The 15,607-nt window shown below is 33.5% G+C and overlaps 1 protein-coding gene across 2 annotated transcripts in view; it reads left to right on the top strand.

Moving 5' to 3' along the window:
• LOC143064459 (cytochrome P450 3A24-like) overlaps nt 1-15,607 on the top strand; it is a 31,442-nt gene that overhangs the window by 1,728 nt on the left and 14,107 nt on the right. The window contains exons 2-4 of one of the 2 annotated variants that reach the window (XM_076237292.1): nt 5,796-5,892; nt 11,350-11,402; nt 13,235-13,331. In XM_076237292.1, coding sequence (XP_076093407.1) covers nt 5,796-5,892; nt 11,350-11,402; nt 13,235-13,331 — 247 coding nt within the window. Of the gene's footprint in view, nt 1-5,795; nt 5,893-11,349; nt 11,403-12,343; nt 12,381-13,234; nt 13,332-15,607 lie in introns of those variants that run through there. The other variant, XM_076237293.1, reaches the window with a different exon arrangement.

Here is a 15,607-nt window from a genome sequence, read left to right as displayed (position 1 = left end):
GTACGACTTACTATATGTATACTTATCCTTGATTTAGCTATCTGCATAATCTAGCTGGTTACTGCAAGTTTCGTTATTGATCATAACTGATTTCATATGATAATGCACTTCCGCACGCAAGTGTTTCTGTATAGCTTTACAGAGGCGGATACAGGGAAAGGGGGTTTGGACCACGGGGGTAATTTCCTATCATTGGGTATACGGGGATGTGCCAAAAACGTGGGTCATAATTTTGCGAGATTTTATAAAAAAAAATGACCCTCCTTTTTAATGACTTCCTATATTAAAATGCATTTACGTTTGATAACTGTATATTGATTTGGGTACATGTATGATCTTCATATCATACATAAATTTGCTATTGAGAATCTTACATTATTAATGGTCAATTATTATATAAAATTAAATCAATTCATTTGAAAGTTCACCTTTCAAATAAGTTCCCAAATAAACCCCGCCAATTGGTCTCCTGACTTGATCTTCAATATAAATGTTTCGGTGTCATTTAGAGGGGACATGAATCAGATGTGGATACTTAAAAATTCCAAAGATCTTTTAGAGTACATACAATCTAACTCTTTCATCTTGTAACAGTATTAAAACATTTGACTTTTCTACTCTTTACACAAGTATTCCACATTCCAAACTAAGAGACACATTGGAAGAGTTGGTATTGCTTTGCTTCTCAGTGGCGGATCAAGGAAAGAGGGAGGGGGTCTGCGGGTTGGAACCCTTCCTTTTTCTTTTGGACGATCAATGCATTTGAATGGGAGCATATAGTTGGACCCCCCTTTTTTACACTGGGTTTGGAACCCCCCTTTTTAAAACGGCTGGATCAGCCCCTGACATCAGAAAAAAAGAATGGCCAACGTAGATACAAGTATCTTGTCTTAGGGAGGGAAAAATCCTACTTTGTAAAGGGTCACTCTGATTCAAACAAAAAATTCTCTGAAACTGATATTATCAAGATGCTTGATTTCTTGATTGACAACATATTTGTTACGTTCGGAGGACTTTTCAACAGACTATCTGCATTCCAATGGGAACAAACTGTGCCCCTCTACTTGCCGACTTGTTTCTTTATTATTGTGAGGCTGACTTTTTGCAGGAACTTCTTAGGAAGAAAGATAAGAAGTAAGCAATATCCTTTAACTCTACTTTCCGCTATATAGATGATGTTCTTTCACTAAATAGTTCAAAATTTGATGACTATGTAGAACGCATCTATCCCATCGAGCTAGAGATAAAGGATACTACAGATACAGTTACGTTGGCCTCATATCTTGACTTACATCTAGAAATTGACAATGAGGGTCGGTTGAAAACAAAACTTTACGACAAAAGAGATGATTTCAGCTTTCCAATTGTGAACTTTCCATTTCTAAGTAGCAACATTCCAGCAGCACCTGCATACGGGGTATATATCTCCCAATTGATACGATATTCCCGTGCTTGCATTTCCTATCATGATTTTCTTGATAGAGGTTGCTGCTCACAAGGAAGCTATTAAACCAAGAGTTCCAAATGGTGAAGTTGAAATCATCCCTTCGTAAATTTTACGGACGCCATCACGAGTTGGTTGACCGTTATGGAATAACTGTTTCACAAATGATATCGGATATGTTCCTTACGTCGTAACTACAATCCCCTTCCCTTTCACGAATGTGACCTACCGAATTAGACTATATACCGGATTTGTTATCACATAAGCAACACGACGGGTGCCACATGTGCAGCAGGATCTACTTACCCTTCCGGAGCACCTGAGATAACCCTTAGTTTTTTTGGTGGGGTTCGTGTTGTTTATTCTTTAGTTTTCTATGTTGTGTCATGTGTGCTGTTGTTTGTTTGTCTTTTTGTATTTTTTGTATTTGCAGCCATGGCATTGTCAGTTTGTTTTAGATTTATGAGTTTGACTGTTGTCCATTTGGTATCTGTCGTCCCTCTTTTTTTTTTATCTATGACGTCAATGTTCAATTCTACTAAAATTATTTTGTATCAATGATTCTGATTGGATGACAGTTAGTGTCAAATTCTCTATCTCCTTGTCTGTAACTAAGGAAGCCGACATTTTGAAATTCTGAATGTATTGACATGTAATTTCTACAATAATAAGCACTCCTGCATAGTAGGATGGCTAATGCGCTAAATACACCCACACCCACTAAAATTTCACACCCACTTAAACATGCAGATAATCCAACAATCCATGCGTATATATAACGATAAAATATATGTGCATCAAACGATGTCAATTCATATTTAAAAACTTAAGGGTACTAAGCTGGTATATTTATGAATTACAAGTGATGATTAGTTAGTGCTTATATAAGCATGGGTCATATTTTAAATATTGTATATAAGTATAGGTCATTCTTTCTTTAATATTTTTATAACTATATAGGTACTGAATTTCAGTGAATGTTATATCAAAATGGGTACGTTTTTTGAGGCAAAAATGGCACACCCCTGCCAAACGAATATCGAAGTTACCCCCCGTGGTTTGGACCCTCTTTTTACGAGCAATGTTTTTGAATTTGGACACCCCTTTAAAATGACTGTATCCGCCCCTACTTATTTTTTCAACACAAATCTAGGTGTTCATTTTCATTGCATATAAGATAATAACCATCAGTGCAAATTTTTACCCCTATTATTTTCCTCACCTGTTTACAAGCTTTCTTAACCATGTAACCACAATTTTCCAGATTATTCTATACAAATTTAATTCCGAATTAAAGTCGATGATATTTTGAAACAGATATAATCATAAATGTTTATTTTCTGCAATAAAATGCATCGTTAACTTCTAACTACTCACTAATTCGAGGGATTTTTTTTCGACCCTTTCTTGTAACCGGATATGATGAACTATGATTAGGTGAATTACACCATAAGGAAAGTACAATTTGATTGAAATGTAATAGATCCCGTATGCAAGCTTGAATGGAAACGACAACTTGAAAAGAAAATTAGAAAAATCATCATCAAGCTACTTGACATCGGCGGTGCGTGGTCCAAGACATGCAGTCTGCCTTGTGATTTCAAAGAAAAATTAAGGTCGATCGTATAGTGAAATTCTCGGGAATAGAGTGAAAGGTTATAAAACTAGAGGGTCCAAGGACCCTGTGTCGCTCACCTGATATTTTTATTTACAATTGATGCATGATAAATGCAACTGTTGTACTGTCGTTTAGTTTCAGAGATATAATACTAAAAAGTGCGTTTGAAACCTATGTTTTATTTCAGCCATGTGGGCAGGCAGGGTCATCATACACAGTGGTCCCTGGATATCTTAGTAGTGATTTAAATCAAGTTTGTTTAAATTTGACAGTTGTTTCAGGGGAGAATTTTGTAAAATTTATCTAACGAGAAATGCAAAGTAATGAGAAAGTTGTGAAGTTGTTTTGTTGTTGCGCAACTCCCCCCCCCCCCCCCCGCTCCCCCTTTGCCAAAAAAAACCAAAAAGGTAATAAAAAATTATCATATAAGGCCAATCTATCCTATTAATGATTTCTGCAAAATTCAGTTGATTGTGCAAGGGTTGTATAGCCAGTTGAGGTCGTTAAAAACACTCTTTTTTACCCCTATGTTCTATTTTTAGCCATGGCGGCCATCTTGGTTGGTTGGCCAGGTCACCGGGCACAATTTTTAAACTAGATACCCGAATGATGATTGTGGTCAAGTTTGGTTTAATTTGGCCCATTAGTTTCAGAGGAGAAGATTTTTGTAAAAGATAACTAAGATTTACGAAAAATGGTTAAAAATTGACTATAAAGGGCAATAACTCCTAAAGGGGTCAATAGACCATTTCGGTCATGTTGACTTATTTGTAGATCTTACTTTGCTGAACATTTTTGCTGTTTACAGTTTATCTCTATCTATCATAATGTTCAAGATAATAACCAAAAACAGCAAAATTTCCTTAAAATTACCAATTCAGGGGCAGCAACCTATCAATGGGTTGTCCGATTCATCTCAAAATTTCAGGGCAGATAGATCTTGACCTGATAAACAAGTTTACCACATGTCAGATTTGCTCTAAATGCTTTGTTTTTTGAGTGATAAGCCAAAAACTGTATTTTAACCCTATGTTCTATTTTTAGCCATTTCGGCTATCTTGGTTGGTTGGCCGGGTCACCGGACACAATTTTGAAACTAGATACCTGAATAAAGATTATGGCCAAGTTTGGTTTAATTTGGTCCAGTAGTTTTAGGGGAGAAGATTTTTGTAAAAGATAACTAATATTTACGAAAAATGGTTAAAAATTGACTATAAAGGGCAATAACTCCTAAAGGGGTCAACAGACCATTTTGGTCATGTTGACTAATTTGTAGATCTTACTTTGCTGAACATTTTTGATGTTTACAGTTTATCTCTATCTATAATAATATTCAAGATAATAACCAAAAACAGCAAAATTTCCTTAAAATTACCGATTCAGGGGCAGCAACCTATCAACGGGTTGTCCGATTCATCTCAAAATTTCAGGGCAGATAGATCTTGACCTGATAAACAATTTTACCCCACGTCAGATTTGCTCTAAATGCTTTGCTTTTTGAGTGATAAGCCAAAAACTGCATTTTACCCCTATATTCTATTTTTAGCCATGTCGGCCATCTTGGTTGGTTGGGCGGGTCATCGGACACAATTTTGAAACTAGATACCCTAATAATGATTTTGGCCATGTTTGGTTAAATTTGGCCCAGCAGTTTCAGAGGAGAAGATTTTTGTAAAAGTTAACGACGGACGCAGGACGACGGACGACGGACGCAGGACGACGGACGACGGACGACGGACGCAGGACGACGGACGACGAACGACGGACACCGGACGACGGACGCAGGACGACGGACGACGGACGCCAAGTGATGAGAAAAGCTCACCTGGCCCTTCGGGCCACGTAGGCTAAAAAAGAGTTAAACGGAAAATAATATGTATTTTGTATTGGTTAAACAAGAAATGGTCTTTTTGTTCCAGATTCTTTGTATAATAACCCTTTTCTTAAAAACAGTTTTTAGCTCTTTAACTTTGTACTTGTTTGGCTTTAGAACTATTTTGATCTGAGCGTCACTCCTTACACCACTGGGTCGATGCCACTGCTTGTGGACGTTTCGTCTCAGATGGTATCACCAGCCCAGTAGTCAGCACTTCTGTGTTGACATAAATATCAAGTATATGGTCATTTTATAAATTTCCTGTTACAAAACTTTGAATTTTTAAAAAAAAACTAAGGTTTTTTTTATCCCAGGAATAAATTACCTTAGCCGTATTTATCACATCTTTTGGGATTTTTGGGTCCTCCATGCGCTTCAACCTTGAACTTGTTTGGCTTCAGAACTATTTTGATCTGAGCTTCACTCATCGTTATGTAGACGAAACGTGCGTCTGGCGTATAAAATGATAATCCTGGTACCTTTGATAACTCTTAGGAAAACCAAAACAAGTGCCAAACAAAGTATCTACTAAATCCATAATGATTAAAATTCGGCTTATTGTAATATTTGATATATGAATTAATGGAAATAAACAGGTCACCTATTGTTTGGAAGAAAACAGATGTTGATATTGAGATAAAATTGAGAATGGAAATGGGGAATATGCCAAAGAGACAACAACCCGACCATAGAAAAAAAAAAAAAAAAAAAAAAAAAAAAAAAACAACAGCAGAAGGTCACCAACAATTCTTCAATGTAGCGAGAAAATCCCGCACCCGGAGGCGTCCATCAGCTGGCCCCTGTTCAGATATCTGTTTTTAAAAGATATATTGCTTAATATATTAATTTTATTATAGGTACTCTTTATACTGCCAAACAACTTTCTGGAGACTTGGTATTCCTGGGCCTAGGCCAACTTTATTCTTAGGAAATATTATGGAATTTGTAAAAAAGGTCAGACTTAATGTTTCAATAATTATATTCGTTTTATTCAAATTCTAACAGGATTGCTTTGATTTCATATGTAATACTGAATACCTTGTCTTAAACTGTTTTGGTTTAAAGGTGTTCACCATTATGTTTTGTTGGTTCAATTTTAAGATTTTTAAATTGATATAAAAGTTATGTATTGATAGATTACACACAGAGATGCTGGATGAAGGTAAAAAAGCCAGCAACCAATCTGACAAAAATAACCAACGATATCTGAGGTGTGAACTATAAACACATGCATGTTTAGGAAATTTGTCTATATAGCGGTTTTACATTGAAAAGGGACAGACACAATCATGTCCAAAGGGAAAGAGACATTTTAAAATGATACAATGTTTTTATTCTTGACATTAAAAGATTTGGATGCTAGATTTTTAATACCTTTCGTTAAATTGATTCACAATATGTATAAGTCCAGACAATTAATAGCTATATTTATATGCGTTTTGTTAAAATATATTTTTCACTCTTTGGTCTTTTGGAAAATGTTGTTTTTGCTGTATTTAGACCCTTCCACAACGAAATTTGTTACATGTACACGTATACAACTTGCGGTTTTTATCCAACGCAAGAATAGGTTTGAACGTTGTTTTTAATTTAGACTTGTTTATAGAACGAAATTCATAACAGTGTGGTCGACAGTAAAACGTTTATTAGTAATTGTACTGAAAAGTTTACCTTTAACTTGTTTGTCGTGGGCGATGATTTTATGCTCACTCAGTCTATCGGAGGCCTTCAAGTGGGGATTTAAATAATCATTTGTTACACATTTTGATACATAAAATAAAACTTTCTTTTCACATATCATTTAAGGAATTTATTTTAAATAATTGTTATACCATCACTTACAACAGTTTCACTTTTAAGAATATTAATGTCCAGAGCTGATATCAATAAATAATAATAAAAAAAAAAAGTTTATTTATGGTAAAAAAAACAAAAAAACTTTTAAGTTAATAGGGACCCGCGTTATTTCAGAAAATATCTTATTGATTAAGAGAACAAAAACTTCTACGTTGTGATCATTTAAGAGTGGCCTTCTATTTATTCAATGCTAACCATGTGGGCTTTGTTTTTTTATATATACCATAAATCGATTCGTTCATTCAGATATTTGTCAGTTTGCCTTGGCTCTTCAAGTCCAACACACAACTTCTCACGAAATTGGTATTTTTCTTACAAAAATTACATCCATGTGATGTATTCTTTTCATGGAGAATGAATGTTGCACCTTATTTTATTTGTTATCGTTTTTTTTTTTTGTGTGTATCATTGACGTATAAGACAACCTGAATCTTCTTTATTCAAATTTAAAACATACGAGATGGCAATTATGACACAAAATAACTAAATTAAACTCACAGCAGAAGAAAGATAATGAACATCGCTTTTATAGCCTTCTAAATATCGAAGACGCGTGGTCTTTTTAAAAATGATGTAAATTTATAAAGGAAACAACAAACAAAATAGTTCGATTATTTATATTGGAAAAAGTAACGGTGTGTAAATCATAACAATTATTTTATTTCAATGAAAATCAAACTGTTGAATTTTTTCCGCTGCGAGCAAATTTTTAATTTTGGTCGCATTTTGAAAATCAATAAATCTTGTATTCTTGTTGGAAGCTGCACTGTGTAGTTTATACCCGTTTTTTTCAATGCCACACAAATCCAACACAGACAAAAAAAATGGTAGGTTCAAGAAATAATTGATGCAAACTATACTTTATTGTAGTTTTAACATGGGTAGGCATTATATTCGTGATTATTTTTGCCCGAGCGATATCGAAAAACTATTATAAAAAGTGTCCTAGTTCAGTGAAAATGTACGTCATACTTATTTCCTAAACAAATAAATAAACAAACATTAATTAACATACAACACTAACAAAGGCCAGAGACTCCTTACTTGTATGATTTTGTAAAAAAATGCATCTTTTTAAAACAGTCGAAAACAAAATTGTCTGTCCAATGGAAAAGTCGAAGCCCAAAAAAGATGAACAGTGCATTATAGAAACATAGAAGCTGGTTGCAAAAGTTGACGACAAGATCTATTTTATAACTTGAGTATGGCCTAATACTATTAACCTGAAATAAATATATTTATAGCAATTCCCTTGATACGAAAGATCTACATGTTGCCTTGGGCTTTTTTTTTCTTTTTTTTCTTGCTCTTTGGTTGGGTTTTTGTCTCAATGACAATTCAATTTTCATTCTTATCATAGATATAACTGCATGTTAAAATAAGAATATGAAGTGTGATAGGGAATCAGACACATTCTTTCCAGGGACCAATAGGCGTTATCAAGCTATAGGTCCCCGTATGGCCTTCGACCATTAGCAAAATACACACTTTATAGAATGAAAGCTCCAAGAGGTCTTGGGATGAAAAAAAAACAAACATAAAAGATGAGCGAGAAAAAAAATAGGGATACCGCATGGAAATTGGAAAATGGTCCGCAACATTAATTTAGTCATCTCACTTAGTTGAAATTAAAGACCTGGCGAACTTTAGCCTTTTGCAATGGATGTGATGTATGTTTAAAAAAAAATCATGGTTTGTTTGGACATTTTTATAAATCAAGTCTTGTTTTTAAATTATTTGCAAGTAAGTTTTAAGTCATGAACAAATAATCACTCACAGAAAGACGTCAAATCCATCAACAAAAGAAAAAAATTAATAGACGACCGACAACGCACAGAATATCATGTATGTGTTCCGGACCATATGAGTATTTGGACCATACGCATATATCATGACCACAAGGGTATACTAATATGGTCCAACCATACACATATGGTCCAAATACTCATAAGGTCCGGAACATATTTTATTTGCGATCACAAATGCACGAAGACGTCCATTTCTATGTAAATTGGGGCGATTTTTTATCATATAGATAAGATGAATGCGTTTCTGTTGCCAAGTGTTTTTCACAAGTATAGTAGCAGTATAGCAGAACGGTTTAAGTTTCCTATATACACCAAATGATACATTTTGCCAATACAATAACGTAAATGCATGCAAATTTCACAAGGTTTAATCCAAATAGCTTTCTTACTATCCAATAACTTTCAAGTACGAAAAAGACAGGGCAGAAGTATATTTTGTCTTTATGTTTCGTATTTGCACAACTTTTGAAAGTGGATTATGCATTCGTTCTAAAATAAAATTAGACCAGATAAAAGTTAAAAGATTACATAACTCGACAATCGCAATTGTTAAATCCGAAAAAGATAATCAATCAATACATGCATTCAGTAAGTCATTCTTTTTTCTGAAAGAACATGGCTTTGCGATATCTTATTATGAAAATTGATTGTCGAAACATAACAAAAACACAAGTAAAGGACGTTTAATTAATCAATATAAATCAAAACACAAATTCCTGATTAGTATTTCGAATTATTTTATATAGGCGTTGAGAACCTTTGGTGACCCCACGGTTTAAATGTTTATATTAAGGACGTCGTGAGCAATGGGCGTTATAGACGAACGTTCACCTAATCTGTCCCAGTCAATGGGATATTAAAGTGCGCCAATCAATGTCCATAGCCACACTGTTATGAATTCGATACTATTAATTTCGTTTGGGCTTGTATAATACATTCCCTCCGGTTAACATAATCTGTTTATCCTATTTTGACTCTTCAAAATTCAAAAGTCTATCCTAAATTGAGGTAAATTAAATGCCCTGCCTTCCAAATACTTTTCGATTACTAAGATCAATGAAGAGACATTAATTGTCGAAATCCGGATATGTTGTAAAACATTTACCACCTCATGTTGTGGTTTACCATCTTTGCCGCAAGTTTATTGTTTTCTACTTGGTATTAAGTTAATAAAGAGATCCATTTTGTTACACCTTGTTGTCAATTTATTTGACAATCGCCAATGGCAGTCAGCAGGGTTTAGGAACATCAGTTGTTCGACCTTTTAGTCAAATGCGTTTTGTTAAAATGTGCTTTTTCACTCTTTTGGTCTTTTGGAAAATGTTGTTTGTGCTGTATTTAGACCCTTCTAAAACGAAATGTGTTACATGCACACGTATAAAAATTGCGGTTTTTATCCAACGCAATCATAGGTTTGAACGTTGTTATTAATTCAGACTTGTATTTTTATACATATATATATAGCTCTAACTTGTCCGGGCCCGTACATATTATGAATCTATTAAACGGAAGGTATTAAAAATCTAGCATCAAAATCTTGTAATGCAAATTATAAGAACTTTGTACTATTTTAAAAGTGTCTCTTTCCCTTTGGACATGATTGTGCCTGTCCTTTTTCAATGTACAACCCCTTCAGGGGTCTCGGGGTAACATGTCTCCGTCTACTGCCGCAGGTCCTGGTTTCGAATACCATCTTCATTATAGCAAATACATGAAAATTGGTATTGGCAGATTGCAGCATTTAGGATTAAAAACAAGGCCAGATCAGATCAGGGTTGGAATAATTTGTCTGGGTTATGTAACATATCTTCCTGTGAATTGTTACTTTGTGAACTAACACATCGTTAAAAAGTGCGGTTCAGTGTATCATTTTGGGTTTATTATTTATATCACAATATCATGATTATCATAATATTATCGTCTTGAAGACATAATTTTTCAATTAGTTTAATTAGGGTCTTGAGCTGGCATGTCATTAAATGCTTGTAGTCCTTTATTAATTTATGTGTCATTGTCATTTTGTTTAAGTTTCCTTTTTGTTACCTATTCTTAGATCGGAATCAGACTTCTTTTGAACTGAGTTTTACTGTACGTATTGTTGTGTGTGTGTGTGTTTTTTTTTTTTTTTTTTTTTTTTTTTTTTTTATACATTGGCTAGAGGTATAGCGGGAGGGTTGAGATCTAAAAAATCATGTTTAACCCTGAAGCAGTTTTGCGCCTGTCCCAAGTCAGAAGCGTATGGCCTTTGTTAGTCTTGTATCGTTTTTAATTTTAGTTTCTTGTGTATATTTCGAGTTTAGTGTGACGACCATTATCACTGAACTAGTGTACATTTTTGTTTAGGGGCCAGCTGATACACGTCTCCGGTAGCGTGAGTTTCTCGCTGCATTAAAAACCCATTGATGGCCTTCGACCGTTATATGCTATTTGGTCGGGTTGTTGTCTCTTTATCACATTCCCCATTTCCATTCTTAATTTTATTGATTACAAAAAAAAATTCTACAGATGTATTCGAACATGTCAAATGAAAAATGAAAATCAAGACGACCGTTGATAGTTGTCAAGAGTTAGAAAGTGTTTTATTTTTTAACTTATTAATCTTGACATTTTAGGTTAAAAAAAAACTAAATTGTGTTAAATGTCGGTGTACTACTGGAAGGTGCTATAATATTTTTTTGCTGGATATGAAAAAATATAGTATTTTTGTTGAGCTTGATATAGATAAAGCGGATTGTGTTCGTTTTAGGGTGTGCTTCAAACAGACCTGGACAATTTGCAGAAACACGGAAAGATCTTCGGGTATGTTTAACATACATATTTCAATAAATAAAGATATATGCTGACTTAGAAAAACGATTCCTTTAGAAGGAAAAGAATGGTAAACAAAGATTTCTATTAAATTTGCCACATTTCGTTTTATATATTAATCAATATTCAAATGTGAATTAGTTTGTAAGTCTGAAACACTTATCATGTGAATACCAAGCACAAAAGTGGACCAGATACCTTTAAAGTCATTTTCATAGCATTAACAAGCGTTTTTTGTCAAATATTTCCATAAAACTACCATTTTTGTTCAAATAAAGTCGAGTTACGTCTCAAAGATAGTAAAGTCTTGAAGTGTCACGAAATATAAGTTCCTTCATAATATAAGTTCCAAAAGGAAAAAGTATTCTGGAATATTATTTCCATAGGAATAAATATTACAGTAAATGTTCCTCACAGAATAAATGGTATAGAATATGTGTTCCAACAGGAACAGGCATTGTGACATTGTTTATAACAAAGTTTCAGTGGAACATCTGTTGGGGGGATCAAATATATGTTGACACAAGAACGGTGCGGGGTTTGTTTTTCAGACAATGTAGTAGCAAATAAATATTTTATATGATTTTTCGCCAATTGAAGGAAAGACAGTATTTGTCATGATCTATTGGTAAATGTTTATTACATGTTAGACTTGGATAAATCGTTTTCCTAAAACTCAATTTTTTTTTCATATCTATACTATATATTAAACAAAGAAGACCTCATTTTGTGTGTCGCTTCTCCTCCTTCCACAATAAATTAATCATCATGCCTCTGTGTCCTAGAGGTAACATGTATAGTTGCATTTGTCATCCGTTCGTATGATCATTCAGTTTGGATTATTTTGGGAGAAAAACGAAAAAAATTGCGTCCGGATATTTTCCCGTCATTGGACAAAACTTTAAGTCAGATGAGACTTCCGGTTTGTGTTTTTCTGTACTTTGAACATACAAAGACTATGAAAAAAGTGTAGACATTTGCTTTCTGCTATCATTTTGAGTTCTATTATTTATCATTCTTGCTTAAAGTGTTTCAGTTTGGGTAATTTGGGAGGAAAACGAAAATAAATAATATTTGCTATTTACTATCAATTCCAATAGTTTACTATCCACGGATATATGATCATATATTTCTGTATACTAGCTTACATACATTTACTATGAATAAATTGTATTTGTTATAGTTTATTATTAATTCCGATGGTTTACTGGGGGAGGGAGCTCTTTACTATTCGTGGCGAGTGATTTATATGTTGTGTACAAGTTGTAATGTTGTACAAATTATAATTTGTACAGATTTTTTGTACAAGTTATTAGTGTTTTATGACCTGCTGAACACAAATGGATGATGCAAGTACAGAGTCTTTTGCTTCGCATATTTCTGTCATATTTTCACAACTTCATGATACAAACTAATACTTAGCATTGATACAGAAACATTATAAGACCACACAAAGATTTGAGATTTGGAGATGAATATGGTATAAGGAAAAAAAATAATTACAATTTAAACCATTCAGGTATCCTCATTTCCAGTTTGAAGACAAGGAGAATAGCACTCAATGTTAGGTTGAAGTATAATATTTTGAATTTAAAACATTACACTGGTACCTTTTATAAGGTACACCTGTATAACCTGTTGCAAGAAGGTAGGTGTCAAAAAACTTATAACTTGTACAAAAACCCTGTACAAATTATAATTTGTACAAACTTACATCTTGTACACAACATATATATATTACTATTTACTATCAATTTTTCCGCGATTTCGCGGGTGTGTTCTAGTCATATTTAAATGTCATACCCTCCATCCTTATATTGCAGGAACTATGCTGGAAATTTGGCTTCATTGACTATCTGTGATGTTGATATCATAAAACAAATTTGCATAAAAGATTTCTCAAAATTTCCAAATAGGATAGTAAGTATCACATGTATTTTGTAAATACTATTTAAGACATATATTCAAACTGATTGATTACTTTTTAATAATACTAAAGATTGAATTTTAAATTGTCACATGCATAAGCCCATAGGTTATACTCTTTGGAACTTTTGGATTATAGCTCTACATCTTTTATAAATATAAGCTTTGGATTTTACATATTTTGGCCACGAGCATCACTGAAGAGACATTATTTGTCGAAATGCGCATCTGGTGCAGAAAAATTGGTACCGTTAATGTTATTATAATTTATAAGTGCAATAAAGTTTCAGCATCATTTGAAATTAACAATGAGCAGAAAGAATTATTATAAGCAGAAATCAAGGCATGAAATAACAAAATATCAAAAGATTAATTATGATAAATAGATTGTCTCTGTGTTATCAAGTACCGTGCGCAGCTCTTTCTGCAAACGGGGCCTTGGTGGCCGAGTTATCACCTTACTTGAATAATGGTACCACTAGCCTGTCAATACTGCGCTTGTGTGGTTCGAATCCTGCACTTGGAAGGTACTCTCGAATCCAATTTTAATTGACGAGAATCGTCAGTTTTCCTACGTTTTGTTTATTTTAAAAATATGTCAATGGTTCTCTCAAGGCTTTCTCGACCAATAAAAAACTCACGTCAACGAACAAGCACAATAGTACAAAGAGAGGTGAAAAATCTAACTCAATAACGCTTAAACCAATATGCATGAAACTTTGGTGAATTGTTTTTATCTATTGGCGTGAGCTCCCATTTGTTTTATATAAATTTCGGATTTACCGTTTCCGAGTTTTGGGGTTTTATTCTTTAAAAAAGGGGGGATTTTCCAGTTTTCGGACAATAACACAAAAACAATTTCACAGAAATTTTGATAAATTGTTTAAATCTATTGTTGTATGCTCGCTTTTGATTTTTATAAATTTAAGTTTTACATTTCCTAGTTATAAGATTTTATTCATAAAAAAGGGGTGATTTTCAAGTTTTTGGACAATATCCTTAAGGTGCTCAGACAACTTTTGTTAAACTTTGTTTACTGTTTTATAACTATTAAGATAAACTCCCTTTAGGTTTTTTTTTTATAAATTTCTGATTTAAAATAGAGAAGTTTTTATACGACCGCAATAAATTTGCGGTCGTATATTGGTATCACGTCGTCCTCGTCGTCCTCGAAGACGGATGATTTCCGGATAATAACTTAAGTATAAGAAAATAGAAATAAATAAAATTTTAACACAATGTTTATAACCACAAATAGACGCTTGGGATTGATTATGGGGTTATGATCCTTAAGGTTTAGGAATTAGGGGCCCAAAGGGACCCAAAACAAGCATTGATCTAGTGTCAGGACAAAAAGTTGTGTATAAGTATTTCAATTGTTCTGAAATTGTACCACTATGTTGAATACCATAAGTAGAAGGTTGGGATATATGTTGTGGGTTATAGGGCAAGCAGGCTAGGAATAAAGGGCAAAAACAAGCATTTTTGTAGTTTCAAGACAATAAATTGGAGTTATCTTTCTTTGTCCAGTATGGTTGTTGAATTACCTAAAACCAATACTTTGTGAAATCTTCTTTTGAAATTGGAGTTATCTTTCTTTGTCCAGAATAGTAGTTGAATCAACTTAAATCAATATTCACTTTACTACCAACTGATAAATTAAAGCAATTTTTACCATTCAGTGATTACAAGCACTCTGATTATCATTCTAGGGTTATGCCCCTCTTCAAGTGGAAAAATTGAAGATTTTTTTAGTTTCTGTTTTCTTAACTTTAAGTTTGTCTGAACTAAATTCAATGAAATGTGTATATAATGCTTATTACCTCTAAACGCAGTTTAAGTTCCATGTTTGGCACCTTCACATTTACAGTTCTTGAGTTACGTCCCTTTATAACGTTATATGCTAGCGGGGCATCATCTGTGTCCCTTTGGACACATTCCCCATTTAGTTTTTAGAAGTTGCTATTAATTGATATTAATTTTAACCATGACTGTATGACATTTTGTATTTTAATATTTTATGATGTATTTAAATGAGTAGTTAGTGTTGCAAACTCCATTAGAGATCATTTTTGGAATAAGGGGAAGGCGGAGGTGAAAAAAATTGGATTTTAAAAAAGAAAATTTCTTCAATTTTTGAGAGGACAATATTCAACAGCATAGTGTATTGCTCAAAAGCAAAAAAAATTAAGTTCATTAGACCACATTCATTCTGTGTCAGAAACCTATGCTGTGTCAACTATTTAATCACAATCCAAATTCAGAGCTGT

This window comes from Mytilus galloprovincialis, chromosome 2 (genome assembly GCF_965363235.1).
Source record: "Mytilus galloprovincialis chromosome 2, xbMytGall1.hap1.1, whole genome shotgun sequence".
Classification (NCBI taxonomy): domain Eukaryota; kingdom Metazoa; phylum Mollusca; class Bivalvia; order Mytilida; family Mytilidae; genus Mytilus; species Mytilus galloprovincialis.
This window is presented reverse-complemented; position numbering and strand designations above follow the sequence as displayed.